Consider the following 14,506-nt stretch of genomic DNA (forward strand, 5'->3'; position numbering starts at 1 on the left):
CAAGACAGGCTTTATCTTGCTGGCTTGTACATATACCTCATTTTATGCATTGAGTTTTTTTTTTTTTTTTTTTTTTTTGCATTGAGTTTTTACAAATGGAGTTTGTCTTTAAGAACAAGTTATCTCGTGTTATATTCATCAAAAGAGTATATGCAATAATTGGAGATTAACCCTAAAAGATGTTACACAGCTGGATAGAATCACTTTGTGGTGATTTATGTATTTGTTGATTATAGAACTGGTTCTTTTAGGGATTTTGTCATGTGACAATATCCATATGACTTTTTATTTTGGTTATGGATTTTTAATTAAGCTGTTAAACTATAAAGTAAACTTTTAACACGAAAATATTAATGAAAAATTGATTAAAGTTGATCTAAATACAGTCAGTAAGTACATTACCAACTTGTTAGGCTGACAGTTAAACCACATGTTACACTTATGGTCCATACTTTCTAGGGTTTATGATTGTCTATTACATCTTCCTTACCATTTTTATCATTAGGTCTAAACTTGTTCTTTCTATTAACTAAGAAAATTAAAATCACATTTCGTTCTCAAATTCGGTTCTTCAACATAAAACACATGTTCAATTCGCACTCACTAACGACCAACTACATTTTTTTTTGTTCGTTTCGTAGTTGTCACCGAATCAACTATTTCTTGTGTGTTTCATATCGTTAGTTTCTCGACATTTCTCAACGATGACGACTACAAATTTAGATTGTTAAAAGCTTTTTTTTTTTTTTTTCAATACTACTGTTATACACTAGAAGAAAAAATTCCAGTCTAATTCGAATTTGATGGCTAATAACCCCATGATACGATTGATACGAAAATGCAAGATAAACATTTTAATCGATATACAATATCACAAAACAAATATAACAAGTTTTGTAAATTTCAATGTTTACAAATTAGAATGAATTGCATAATGCAGAGGCGGAAGCAAAAACGAAACAAGAACGTGAGAGTCCTCCTCTCTAGCTTGACACAAGCTCTTTGGGCAATTAAGATTGCCTCTTTTTGGTTTTTTTCTTATTAATCTCAAAACTGACTCTAACAAAGACTCGACTAGGCGTTTTATAGCCTTTTATAACGACGACTCGATAAACCCAAATCTCCTAAGAAGCAGGATATGTTAATATCCGTAACAACTAAAAATCTGACTCAAATCTCCTAAGAAGCAGGATATGTTAATATCCGTAACAAAACAAGAAAGAATTAAACGTTGACTCAACAAGAAGTGTCGGTTGCTTAAAGCCCACGACACAAGCCCAAAGGTAGAGATGCGCTGCATCAGGTCCCTCCCGGTGGGGAAGGATTCGACCACGAATCCACGGTGTCGTTATCGCCACGGAACGGGTAGATATACTTGACGTTGAACACATCAGACGTGTTGAGGTGTGGCGGCAACTTAACTCGATAAGCATTTTCGTTAATTCTCTCCACAATCTCCACGGGCCCAATCTTACGTGACTTCAGCTTGTTATATTCACGCAAGGGCATGCGTTCCTTCGTTAAGACGATCCACACAAGGTCGCCAGCCTCATAGAGCACCTCCCATCTCTTGGTATCGGCTGCCGCCTTATACTTTGCTACCGATGTCTCCAAATTCTGATGAGTGCGCTTATGTAGCTCCTGGAGTTCTTCCACGAAATCTGAAGCTTGTCCATGAATACGAGTGTGGTCTGGTAATGGCGCTAAATCCAGTGGGCAGCGGGGTACAACAGCATAAATGACCTTGAATGGACTCATGCCCACGCTCCGGTTTACCGCATGGTTGTATGCGAATTCAGCCTGTCCTAGCTTAGAATCCCAACTCTTGATGTTGTCTCCTACAAGACAACGTAGTAAATCCCCGAGAGAACGATTGGTAACTTCCGTTTGGCCATCCGTTTGCGGGTGATATGCCGTACTCATGTCAAGACTTGTGCGCAATAATTTCCACAACGAGCGCCAAAAGTGACTAAGAAAACGTGAATCTCGATCCGACACAATTGAGGCGGGAAGACCATGCAGCCGATAAATTTCTCGAAAGAAAAGAGTAGACACATTGACCGCATCAGTTGTTTTTTTACACGGCACAAAATGGGCCATCTTTGAGAAACGGTCCACGATGACAAAGATAGAGTCATGGCCACGTTGAGTGCGCGGAAGACCTAAGACAAAGTCCATACTAATGTCAGTCCAAGGCTGCGTTGGTACGGGCAAAGGTAAATAAAGTCCTGCATTTGACGCTTTTCCTTTGCTCTGTTGACAAACACGGCACCTCTCCACAAAACGCTCGACGTCACGTCGTAAAGTAGGCCAAAAGTATGACGCCGAAACTAGCTGCAGCGTTCTATCTCTCCCAACGTAACCCTCGTTGTGTAGCTCACTAACAAATTTAATTCGGAGGCTACACGCTGGAACACAAAGCCGTGACCCAAAAAATACGAAGTCATCATGTATAGTGAACTTGTCATGTGCTCCTTGTTTGATCTCAGGAAGAATTTCGCAAAATACGGGTCAGACTCGTATAAATCAGCAAACGTGGAAAACCCGGAGACGGACGTATGCATTGATGATAGCAAAGCGTGGCGTCTACTCAATGCGTCAGCGACGCGGTTCGTCTTCCCGGCTTGATGTCGTATTGAAAATGTGAACTGTTGAAGAAACGAAATCCATGAGGCGTGACGAGATGAAACCTTAGCTTGGCTGTCTAAGTGACGTAGTGCATCATGGTCAGTAAATAACACGAACTCGCGATGCACCAAGTAATGTCGCCAATGTTTGATAGCCTGCACTACCGCATAAAATTCGACATCGTATGTACTATAACGACCTCTTGCACCCGCAAGCTTCTCACTAAAATACGCGACCGGACGACCTTGTTGGCTCAAGACAGCTCCAATGCCAAGCTTAGACGCATCGCAGTGCAGCTCAAATGGAAGAGAGAAATTGGGTAGGACCAAGATCGGGGCTGAAGTTAACAGCTCCTTAATCCGCCGGAATGCGACGTCAGCTTCCTGCGACCACTCAAATTTACCCTCCTTCATACAACTGGTAATAGGTGCCATGATCGCGCTAAAATGTGGTATAAAACACCGGTAAAAGGATGCTAGGCCATGAAAACTTCGACCATCTGTTACTGTGCGTGGAATGGGCCAAGAACGAACAGCTTCAATCTTCGAATTATCCACGGATAAGCCTTGATCCGACACAACATAGCCAAGAAATAAAACCTTAGGAACACCAAACTCACATTTCTGTTTCGCAGCAAAGAATTGTTCTCGCCGTAGCACGCCTAAAACTTCCCGCAAATGAGCAGCATGGGTTGACAGTGATGAGCTAAAAATGAGGATATCATCAAAATACACCACTACAAATTTTTCGATAAACGGCCGCAGCGCCTGGTTCATAATACGCATAAACGTACTGGGTGCGTTTGACAAACCGAACGGTATTACAAGCCATTCAAACAAGCCCTCTCGAGTCTTAAACGCCGTCTTCCATTCATCTCCTGGCCGAATGCGAATCTGATGGTATCCACTCTTAAGGTCTATCTTCGAAAACATAGTTGCTGACCCAATTTGATCCAACAAATCGTCGAGGCGCGGAATAGGAAATCTGTAGCGTACCGTGATTTTATTAATGGCGCGACTATCAACACACATCCTCCAAGTCCCGTCTTTCTTAGGGATTAACAACGCTGGAACCGCGTAAGGACTAAGACTCTCTCGTATGTGACCTTTGCGTAGTAGGTCCTCAACTTGTCGACGAAGCTCTTCATGCTCTTGTGGACTCATTCTATAGTGTGCTCTGTTTGGTAGTGCTGCTCCTGGAGTTAAATCAATCTGATGCTGAATGTCTCGTAGAGGAGGAAGACCCGTTGGTAGTTTTGTTGGAAAAACATCCGGGAACTCTTGTAAGACATTGTCAAGTAAGGAGGCGGTTTGTGGTAAAATCGCGCAGATGGGGGAGACGAATAGAGCAAATGCTACTCCTTCTAATTTCAGCTCTTCGTTAAAGCTTGCTAAAGAGCACAGTAACTATGTGGGTTGTGTTGGTGTAGGTGGATTTGGAGCAGTAGTTGCAGGCTGTGACGTGTTACCTCCGAGTTGAGGAACCTTGGGTGTTGGTAGGAGAACAATGCGATGACTTTCCCATGTGAAGCTGTAGGTGTTCTTTGCTCCATCGTGGAAAATCTTACGGTCAAACTCCCAAGGACGGCCCAAGATAAGATGACAGACATCAATGGGGGCTACATCACAGTATGTACGTTCTTTGTAAAGCGGACCAATCGAGAACGCGACCAGTGAACGGTGAGTGATGCAAATATCCACTCCGTCTTGCATCCAACCAAGCGAGTATGGTACTGGATGAGCTTCATACGGCAGTCCCAATTTTCGCACCACATATTCGGACACTATGTTGCGAGATCTGCCCGAGTCGATAATGAAACTACACACGCGATCTTGAATTGTGCAAGTAGACCTGAAAATGTTAGTTCGCAGCCACGTATCTGTGCGGCTTGGAGGAGCCAAACATGTTCTACGAGCCACTAATAATCTTCCTGTATCACCGTTGGTTTGAAAAATAGGAGAGCTTTCTTCCACCGCTTCTTCATCTCCACATGAATCATAAACCGGCTCTTTACCCTCTGGGAATTCTTCTGCAATCAATCCCCGTCGCATTTGGTTTGGACACGCAGTCTGGCGATGACCTGCTTCTCCGCACGCGTAACACCTCAAGGCATTAGGTCGGGTGGAACGTCTCAGCACCTGTTCCTCCGGTGGTGCGCGGGTCACTGCTTCAGGCGCAGCTCCTTGTTCCCGTGTTGTACTTGTCTGTGGAGGCGAGCTTTGATCTTGCAGCCGTGTCTTGCTGGTTGGTGCAGACCATGAAGATGAGCGAAATTGTTGCTCGAAAGAGGCAGCGCGCCGGTGAGCTTCAGCCACTGATGATGGATCGAACTGCGACATGGCGTTCTGAAGTTGGGTTCGCAACCCTCCAATAAAACGAGAGACCAGCTGCAATTGGCTATCAAAGATAACATTGCGTGTAATCAAGAGATAAAACTCTTCTGCATATTCATCAACAGAGCGGCTGCCCTGTTTTAGATTTTGTAGCTTGTTGTACACCGTCCTATCATAGTTGTGGGGAAGGAATGTGTCCCGCAATTTCTTCTTCAGCTTGTCCCATGAACGGATTGGTTCTTTGTCTGTACGAGCACGGGTGGTTTTGGTTTGTTGCCACCACGACGCGGCATGCCCGCGAAATCTTGTTGCCACCAACGCAACCCTGCGATCTTCTGGAACCTTCTTGAATTCGAGAATTTCCTCCACAGCTACTAACCAATCAAGGAGCAAATCTCCCCGAATCCCACCATGAAACTCTGGAATCTCCACTTTGAAGCTTGCTTCCCAACGTGTATCAGGGAAACGATGATCAGGTTGTCGAAAATTCACTATCTCTCCTTGAGGTCTCACCCCAGGAGCAAAAGGATTTATCTCTGCTCCAACTCCTTCTCCTCCACGTTGTCGATTCTGTTCTCCAAGATGGTGTGTAATCGTCTCCGTCATGGTTCGCAACGATGCGGTAAGGGATTGTTGCAAACTGTTTTGTGATGCAAGAAGGGCATCACGAAATTCTGTCCAATCGTGTGTCGTTATGGTGACACGGCCATCGTCTCCTTCAACCTTTCTGTTAGGCGGAGCCATCGTCGAGATCAAGAAAGATCAGTTCCCTCCAAGAACGAGATGAATCTGATACCAACTAATGCAGAGGCGGAAGCAAAAACGAAACAAGAACGTGAGAGTCTTCCTCTCTAGCTTGACACAAGCTCTTTGGGCAATTAAGATTGCCTCTTTTTGGTTTTTTTCTTATTAATCTCAAAACTGACTCTAACAAAGACTCGACTAGGCGTTTTATAGCCTTTTACAACGACGACTCGATAAACCCAAATCTCCTAAGAAGCAGGATATGTTAATATCCGTAACAACTAAAAATCTGACTCAAATCTCCTAAGAAACAGGATATGTTCATATCCGTAACAAAACAAGAAAGAATTAAACGTTGACTCAACAAGAAGTGTCGGTTGCTTAAAGCCCACGACACAAGCCCAAAGGTAGAGATGCGCTGCATCATTGCAGTTATTGAAATTTTATAATTTCAAGATCAAAACAATAAAAAACCATATAAACAATAAAAATAACTAAGATTTCTTTTCATAGAAGACCTTATCAGTGAGTTTCCTTTTTGTGATTATATTCATGCAGATATACTCAGAAATGATTGGAAATGTTATGATCGATGCACGTTCCACGGGAAAATACTATCACTGTAAGTTTATTTTCTCGACTCTTAGCAAAATAAATTATCTGAAACAAATTTACTATAACATTTCATCTGTTGACAGTGGCGGAGGCAGTGCTTAGAGAGGGGGGTCAAATTTGGCATATTGGAATATTCGGAAACTTAATTTCATTACCTACTTTAAGAAAACTTATCCAAACTCAGTTTCTGACAGACAGTTCTGACATTCAGAGATTTTTTTAGAAACAAAAGAATCCAAAAACTAACAAATGGCAGCACAGTTAGATTTAATCGGAGAAGAATACATCGCCGGAATCTCGAGTAATCCTCCGGCGAATACCCGTGTGACTTCTGTATACAGCGAAGTCCAAGCGAGTCGTATTGACCACGCGCTTCCTCTTCCTTCCGTCTTTAAAACTCCCTTCAAGATCATCGATGGTCCCCCGAGCTCCGCCGCCGGACATCCAGGTCCGATTTCTAGGGTTTGATCTTACTAAACCGGATAAGGGTAGAGTAAACCGGTTCAAATTTGTTTGATTTTTGATGATCGGTCATGGTTTTGGATGTTGTTGCAGAGGAAATTGAGAAATTATTCCCAAAATTATTTGGACAACCATCGGCTATATTGGTTCCTAACCAATCTGATGAAGTTTCATCGAGTCAAAAGCTTAAGATTGGTGTTGTGTTGTCTGGTGGTCAAGCACCTGGAGGACACAATGTTATTTGTGGAATTTTTGGTTAGACATTGTTCTTTTTGTGCAATTTTTATTTATTCAGGCTTTTGAAATCTTGAATTGTGATTGTATTTGTTGTTGGTTCGATAGATTACTTGCAAGAATATGCGAAAGGAAGTAGTCTGTTTGGTTTTCGTGGCGGTCCAGCTGGAATCATGAAGGGGAAATATATTGAGCTTACTTCTGAGTTTGTGTATCCTTATAGAAACCAGGTTTGATATGATGTGCCTTTGTCGGTTTTCGTTGGTTTATTAGCGTTTCGGTTTTGGATTACCTTCATGAAAACATAGAAACTGAATGGAAATGACCATAATTCCGTTTATTTTTAGTCGGTTTATTGTCTTTTAGTTCGGTTTGCTTTCGGTTTATCTTAATCGGTTTATTTCCTTTTCGATTCGGTTTTGGTTTTAGTTTGCTTAGGATTGGTTAAACCAGATTAGATACTCAATTCTAAGGACAGTAGGTTTGTTGGAGTAATCAAACTTTGATAATGAATTGTTGGAAATAGAAGCTCTAGGCATTAAAGAGTTGCATTTTGTGTTTATTCTTAATGATTTTCTGTTGTGCCTTTTCACAGGGTGGATTTGATATGATATGTAGTGGAAGAGACAAGATTGAAACTCCAGAGCAGGTAAAAAGGTTTTTCTTAATGTTGTGTGTGGCATTCATCGATGCTTTTATCGATGGACTTAGTTAGATTCAGTTTGCTACATTTTGCAGTTTCAGCAAGCTGAAGAGACTGTAACAAAGATGGACTTAGATGGTCTTGTGGTTATTGGTGGAGATGACTCCAATACTAATGCTTGTCTCCTTGCTGAACACTTCAGGTATTTTTTTTGAAATTGTTTTAAGATGAATGAGACTCACTTCTCTCTGTTTTGCGTTTTAATGATTGGTTACGCATTGCCTTTTCAGAGCTAAAAACATGAAAACTCGGGTTATTGGGTGCCCCAAGACAATCGATGGTGATTTGAAGAGCAAAGAAGTTCCCGCGAGTTTCGGGTTTGATACTGCTTGCAAGGTAAGTAACTTCAAAATGTATGCATAACTTAGTTGTCTTTTCATAGAAGACCTTATCAATGATTTTCTTTTTTGTGATTTTATTCATGCAGATATACTCGGAAATGATTGGAAATGTTATGATCGATGCACGTTCCACGGGAAAATATTATCACTGTAAGTTTATTTTCTCTTAGCAAAATGAATTATCTTGATACAAATTTACGATATCATTTCATCTGTTGATTATCTCAATAGTCGTGCGTCTTATGGGCCGTGCTGCTTCTCATATTACACTTGAATGTGCTTTGCAAACCCATCCAAACATTACCATTATTGGAGAAGAGGTACCTTTGAGTCACTCAAGCTTCATTTGTGGTTTTCGGTTTGCTATATTTTAAATATGGTTTGAGAACTAGAAAGCACCAACATTTTTGCAGGTTTTCGAGAAGAAGCTTACGTTGAAAAATGTTACTGATTACATTGTTGATGTGATCTGTAAACGAGGAGAAAATGGTTATAACTACGGTGTCATTCTTGTTCCTGAAGGTCTCATTGATTTTATCCCTGAGGTATATGGTTACTCTCAAATCTCCACTGGTCAATTCGATTCTTGTCCCTATTATTGTGTTCTTCAACGTCCATCTGTGATCTATTTATAGGTCCAAGAGCTTATTTCCGAACTGAATGAAGTCTTAGCAGAAGGAAATGTCGACGAAGAAGGCCAATGGAAGAAGAATCTTAAAAAAGAGACTTTAAAGATTTTTGAGTTTCTTCCTCAAACTATTCAAGAACAACTAATGCTTGAGAGAGATCCACATGGAAATGTCCAGGTCTGTTTCTTGCCTCCATCTGGTTTTAAACCAATAACTGATTCAAACAGATTAAAAGGCTAAAACTTCAAGCAAACCCGAACTGAAAACCGGTTTATCTTGAATCTATATATTAATTTTCTCTTCAGGTTGCTAAAATAGAGACAGAGAAAATGTTGATTCAAATGGTTGAAACCGAGCTAGAGAAAAAGAAGGAGGAGGGTGCATACAAACGTGAGTTCATGGGGAAATCACACTTCTTTGGGTAACTAATTATCCTAAAATGTATCTGTTAATTACTAATTAGCCTCAACATAATCTTATTCTGATTGTGTTCTAGGTATGAAGGAAGATGTGGGTTGCCTACGAATTTTGATGCAACTTACTGCTACGCATTAGGTTACGGTGCTGGATCACTTCTCCAGAGCGAAAAGACTGGATTAATTTCATCGGTTTAGAATTTTTCTTCCTTTCTTGATAATATCACAAACTGTTTCTTGATATAATGATTATTTATATTCCCCTTTGTAATGTTTTGCAGGTTGGAAATTTGGCTGCTCCTGTTGAAGAGTGGACAGTTGGTGGTACCGCGCTGACTGCGTTGATGGATGTTGAGAGAAGACATGGTAATATTAGAGCCACAAAGATGATGATTCGATAATGTTGCGAAGTCTTTGATACGATTATATTCTTTTCCAACATTATGTTTTTATGTTGCAGGTAAATTCAAGCCTGTTATCAAGAAAGCTATGGTTGAACTTGAAGGTAAAAAAGTCTTAAGCTCAAAACAGATATTATTCTCCGGCCGCTTATCTTACTAACACTTATTGCTTCTGATAAATTTCAGGTGCACCGTTTAAGAAATTTGCATCACAGCGCGAAGAATGGGCTTTGAAGAATCGATACATTAGTCCTGGTTAGTTCACATACACACATGTCTCTGCATAAAGTAGTAAAAATGATTTCGTTCTTTAGTGTTTTTCATGCTAACTCTCATTCCTTCTCTTGTTGCCAGGTCCGATTCAGTTTAAGGGACCGGGATCTGATGCGAGAAATCACACCTTAATGCTCGAACTCGGGGCTCAAGCCTAAAGAGTTTTCCTACTATCAGATTCACTCACTGACTCACTTTCTTTGTTGTAAAATCTTTGTAGTAAGAAAGCTACTGTTAGTTAAGTGAACCAACAAGTGGTCAATGCGTAAGTCGTGCACTGTGGTGATACTTGAATAGATGACACGTGTGTTAATAATAAAGTTTCGCAACTTCATATACGTTTTTCCGGAAACTTTTAATTTTCGATAATCATATTCATATATACTTGGTACATTATTGAAAATGTCTTCGTCTATAAGTTGATTGATCATTATTCATATTTTTTTTAACAATATGCATTAAGTGGAGTTGAATTTGGGATGGTAACCTTTTGATCACATTAAACTAGGTTGGTAGTTTAAAAAATTTCGTAGTCATCTTGGTGGTTCCAACTTTTCATGACCTCATTTTTCTCCTTGTTGACATCTACCCATTTTTTGGAGATTTAGTGTTCAGACAGATTGTCGTTTTTCATACCAGAATGACACGGATTTTTAAAATATGGATACATGTCTAGTTTTTATACTCAATCACATACACGGTAGCATATTATATTTTACTCAAACATTGCAAACAACATGATTTATTATTTCGCAAAATTTTTATAATATGATTTCCCATTTTTGTGTTAATCATATCATATGTGTTTATAAGATACTTGCTTATGCTTAAGAACCCGTCGACGAACTGTTAATCAATTTTTTTTTTATTGCTTTCAAAAGTGTTAGCTGATTTAGAAGTCTGTTCAATGAGTAGCCAAAAAGCTAGTTTGAGAGTGTAGAGTCGAACTCTGTATATCTTATGGTTTTGAACATTGCATGATTTACAATCTTCGTACCCTGGTTTTATACCAACCAGTCGTACTGCTATCTCCCCGACATCGAATTTCGGAGGCACCCAAACTGAACTTACTATTCAAATTTGGAAGGTTAGCCAATTTATTTTATCATGTTTTGCAATATAATTATTTTTAATATATAATAAACACAAATGTACGATACAAAGTTCAGACCGATGGTTGGTCTCGGCATTAACGATAGCAACGTCTTCGCGCCAATTGGATATTGGCCAGAAAATTTCACCTGTCTTACTGACTACGTACAGTGGGACAGTGAAATTGTAAACAAAAACATCTATGGCTGGCACACGATTATCTAGATGGGATATAGGTATTTTTCAGGCAGCACCAAAATCGCTTATTTGTGAATCCTAAAATTGTTGTTTACAAAACCGATTTCTAGATTTCTTAGAAGACAAAAATATGGTATAGTAACTTTTAAGAATATCAAGTTAATGTTTTGAAGGAATTTAATGATATCTAATTTGTAATGAATTTCTTACTACAAATTAATGTTTTCACTATTGGAAAATCTGAAAATGAACAAATACAAACAAATTAACAAAAAAAAAACAGAAAAACAAATAGAATGAAAAACATAAGCAAAACATAAGTAAAATATAAGCAAAACATAAGGAAAAATTCAAAAAAAATGATAATTATTGTTTAAAATTTTAAAATTAAAACAAAAAGATGAATAATTTATGGGAAATTGGCAAAAAATAACATCTTTTGGTGTTAAAAGAAGATCTCTAGCACCTAAAATAAAGTCAATTGACTTTCTAGCATAAGTCACTCTGACACCAATAAGAAAATGACAATTTTATTGTTTCATTCTTTTTTTTAAGGGTATCATTTTTCATTCTTTCTTTCTACAAAATAGTCAACTATTTGTAACGAGATAGAAAAATGTTTCAATGTGTAAAAACAGTTGACAACATAAAAATATGAAATGATACTCAATGAATAACATCTTATTATATGAAATTGTAATTAATGGGATTCAGATATATATTTAAGTACGCAAAATTGTATTAGTGTATTACTCTCGATTAATTAACTTTGATACTATTATTTATCCTTTATGATATAGTAAGTAAGATAATTTTGATAGTGAAATTTCATACATACCATCCAAAAGACGAATAACTTTGGCTTGTTATCCATATAGGAGGTTATAATAAATAAATAAATAAACTAACTAGTGTAAATATATTAGCTTTATATATATTAAACTAAAAGTTAGAAAATATGGTTATAATATTTTTTTTTGTTTCCAAAAATATATGTATACTTAGAGGTGTCAAGCGGGCCAATAGTCCGCGGGCTTTGTCCAAGTAGCCCACGGCGGGGCGGGCTTGAACATCATTTTTCATGTCCATAAAATAGCGGGCCTCGCGGACAAGCCCAGGCGGTTTGCGGGCTTTTGCGGTTATTGTCCGCGGATTTGCGGGTCGGCCCGCGTACTACAAATATTTAATAAAAATAAATAAATAATATAAATAAATAAATACTTTTACATAATTCTGAAAATATATATGTGAAATATACGAACATATAAGGAAATTTAATGTTTAAAATTATAAGATTTACAAAAAAATTAATACTAAAAGTTTTTTTTAAATTGAAAGATTGTTAATTTTAAATTTTAAAAATTAAAATTATTTTTTTAATTATTTTTAAAATATTAAAACTAAGCCCGCGGGTCGGTCCGGTTACCCATTGGACTTAGCGGGACGGGCCTGGACATATCATTTTTGCCCGCGGTCCTAGCGGGCCGACCGTTACGGTCTCACAAACTCAAATGCCCATCGCGGGTAGGCCCAGATGGACGCGGGCCGGCCCGTCAAACACCTCTATGTATACTGTATATGGCCACCAACATTAGGTCTTATGTTATTTCTTTGGAGGTTTTGTTTTCTTTTTCAAATTTGTGTTAATTATATTGGACTACGAAACCTGGTTAGGCTATGGGCTTTGGTTAGGATTTGGGCCTCATGATAGGGCTTGGTTAAAAATCAATTCTGGTTCAATCGTTGTCGACTGATTTTTTTTTTATTACAAAATTCTTTAAATGATACGTGTGCTTTTTAATTAAACAGAAAAAAATAGTTATTGATTTCGCATCATTTCGCATTTAATTAAATACACATTTATAGCTAACAAATTAACAATTTCGCATTTAATTAAGAAAAACATTACTAATCATCTAGAGAGAAAGCCCTATAATTTCACTGCAAGCTCAATAGAGAGAGACGATCGATCATGTTAAGGCAAACAACTAAAAGAACTTTTCTAGGGCTCGCTTCAAGAAATTCCACACCGTTCCCTGTCGTATCTCGATCGTACCATCCAAATGTCGTCGACCATTATGATAATCCCCGTAACGTTGGATCATTCGATAAGAGTGATCCAAACGTTGGTACGGGATTGGTCGGAGCTCCTCAATGTGGAGATGTAATGAAACTTCAGGTTAAGTTTGATGGTTCTGGTCAAATCATTGATGCTAAATTCAAAACCTTTGGTTGTGGTTCCGCCATTGCAGCTTCCTCCGTCGGTATTTACCTCCTTATGTGATCTTGTGATCGATTTGTTTCTCTAATCCGTGAAATCTCATTATAAATTATATTTAGGTATTATGGAGGTCTCTAACTATTTAGCAGCTTATTTTTGTAAATTAGTGTATGACTTATTGAAAGCAATTTTAAGCTCTCCTCTCAATGTTAATTTCATAAGTTTTGTGATGTTTGATATAAGTTTGCTTATTTTTCTTAGCTACTGAATGGGTCAAGGGATAATCCGTGGAAGAAGTCTTGACCATAAAGAACTCGTAAGTGCCTTCTTTTTGTGTTTAATGATATGATGATATATTGGTTATACATGTGTAATTTCATGCCTTAAATCTTGATAAATATATGGACTTTGTGGTAACTTTTTGCAGGCAAATTGCAAAGCATCTATCGTTGCCACCAGTAAAACTACTTTGTAGTATGCTTGCAGAAGACGCTATCAAGGCAGCGGTTAAAAACTACAAGCAGAAGCAAGCCGAGGCTAATAGTGAAACCGTCGAGGCCTGATTCCACTCATTTACAAGGTATTGGATCATGATGAAAAATGAAGGGATGAAAGTAGAAAAAGAGTTTCCAAGTATAAATAATGGTTATGTTTGGTTGTGTTGATCTAGTTTTGAGCTTTACTTAAGTCTTTTTAATTAAACATCTGATGATGTTTTATGACCCAACAGAGAATTCTTCTTTGTCTTCCCCTGTGGTTTTATGGAATAACTCCTGATCTTAATAAATTATTGGTTTAAAAATCCATCTCTTAAGGGTGACTTTTTCTTTTTGTCCATGTACGCTTATTTAAGTTTCAGAGAAAGCAAAGCAACAAGCTATGTCAATCTATAGCGCAGCCAAATATTATGAGATTCCGCGTTTAGGTTACTTATGGAGAAAGGAGCTTATAGCATCTCTTAACATGTCGAATGCTCTTCAAGATTTTTACTTCCTTTGTTTTCTCAAGCTTTTTGCAAATTTTTGAGAAAGTTGTATTCGTTTTTTTGAACGGTTTCTGCTTGTTAAAACCATTTTCCCATTGATACGCGAAAATAAAACAAACGATACAAATACATAAAGTACATTTCTTCTCTAGTAAGTAAAGCAAATGTTGACGAAGAAAATATAGGATGCTTTTGAAAGAAGAAATTAGTAGCAAGTTAATGATTTCCGAA

At 38.3% G+C, this 14,506-nt stretch overlaps 3 protein-coding genes across 3 annotated transcripts; 2 read left to right on the plus strand and 1 right to left on the minus strand.

The window, feature by feature from the left end:
• Positions 1-3,305: 3,305 nt before the first annotated feature.
• Positions 3,306-5,705, minus strand: LOC110227439 (the record flags this gene model as incomplete). Its single annotated transcript, XM_021021534.1, has 2 exons — positions 4,097-5,705; positions 3,306-4,018 (listed from the first exon to the last, which is right to left on the minus strand). Coding segments are annotated over exons 1-2 (2,322 nt in total), but the record flags the coding sequence as incomplete, so codon positions are not given.
• A 732-nt stretch (positions 5,706-6,437) lies between these two features.
• LOC9310861 (pyrophosphate--fructose 6-phosphate 1-phosphotransferase subunit beta 2) lies at positions 6,438-10,117 on the plus strand. Its single transcript, XM_021021996.1, has 16 exons — positions 6,438-6,768; positions 6,876-7,037; positions 7,125-7,246; positions 7,612-7,665; positions 7,755-7,861; positions 7,950-8,055; positions 8,147-8,210; positions 8,292-8,380; positions 8,474-8,605; positions 8,696-8,866; positions 8,995-9,110; positions 9,186-9,297; positions 9,387-9,471; positions 9,566-9,610; positions 9,693-9,761; positions 9,861-10,117. Exons 1-16 carry the CDS (start codon positions 6,570-6,572, stop codon positions 9,935-9,937), a joined length of 1,710 nt encoding a protein of 569 aa, XP_020877655.1. The 5' UTR covers positions 6,438-6,569; the 3' UTR covers positions 9,938-10,117.
• A 2,862-nt stretch (positions 10,118-12,979) lies between these two features.
• LOC9308749 (iron-sulfur cluster assembly protein 3) lies at positions 12,980-14,317 on the plus strand. Its single transcript, XM_021022078.1, is given in 4 exon segments — positions 12,980-13,333; positions 13,552-13,606; positions 13,718-13,849; positions 13,851-14,317. Coding segments are annotated over 4 exon segments (513 nt in total). The 5' UTR covers positions 12,980-13,041; the 3' UTR covers positions 13,885-14,317.
• The last annotated feature ends 189 nt before the right edge of the window (positions 14,318-14,506 follow it).

The sequence above is a fragment of the Arabidopsis lyrata genome (assembly GCF_000004255.2).
Source record: "Arabidopsis lyrata subsp. lyrata unplaced genomic scaffold ARALYscaffold_6, whole genome shotgun sequence".
Lineage (NCBI taxonomy): Eukaryota > Viridiplantae > Streptophyta > Magnoliopsida > Brassicales > Brassicaceae > Arabidopsis > Arabidopsis lyrata.

Bases quoted from the DNA above. Each gene is read 5' to 3' on its own strand.
- LOC9310861 (XM_021021996.1), top strand. From the start codon at position 6,570: ATGGCAGCACAGTTAGATTTAATCGGAGAAGAATACATCGCCGGAATC. The intron at 8,606-8,695 runs GTATATGGTTAC...ATCTATTTATAG, and splicing joins TCATTGATTTTATCCCTGAG to GTCCAAGAGCTTATTTCCGA. The intron at 9,762-9,860 runs GTTAGTTCACAT...TCTTGTTGCCAG, and splicing joins GAATCGATACATTAGTCCTG to GTCCGATTCAGTTTAAGGGA.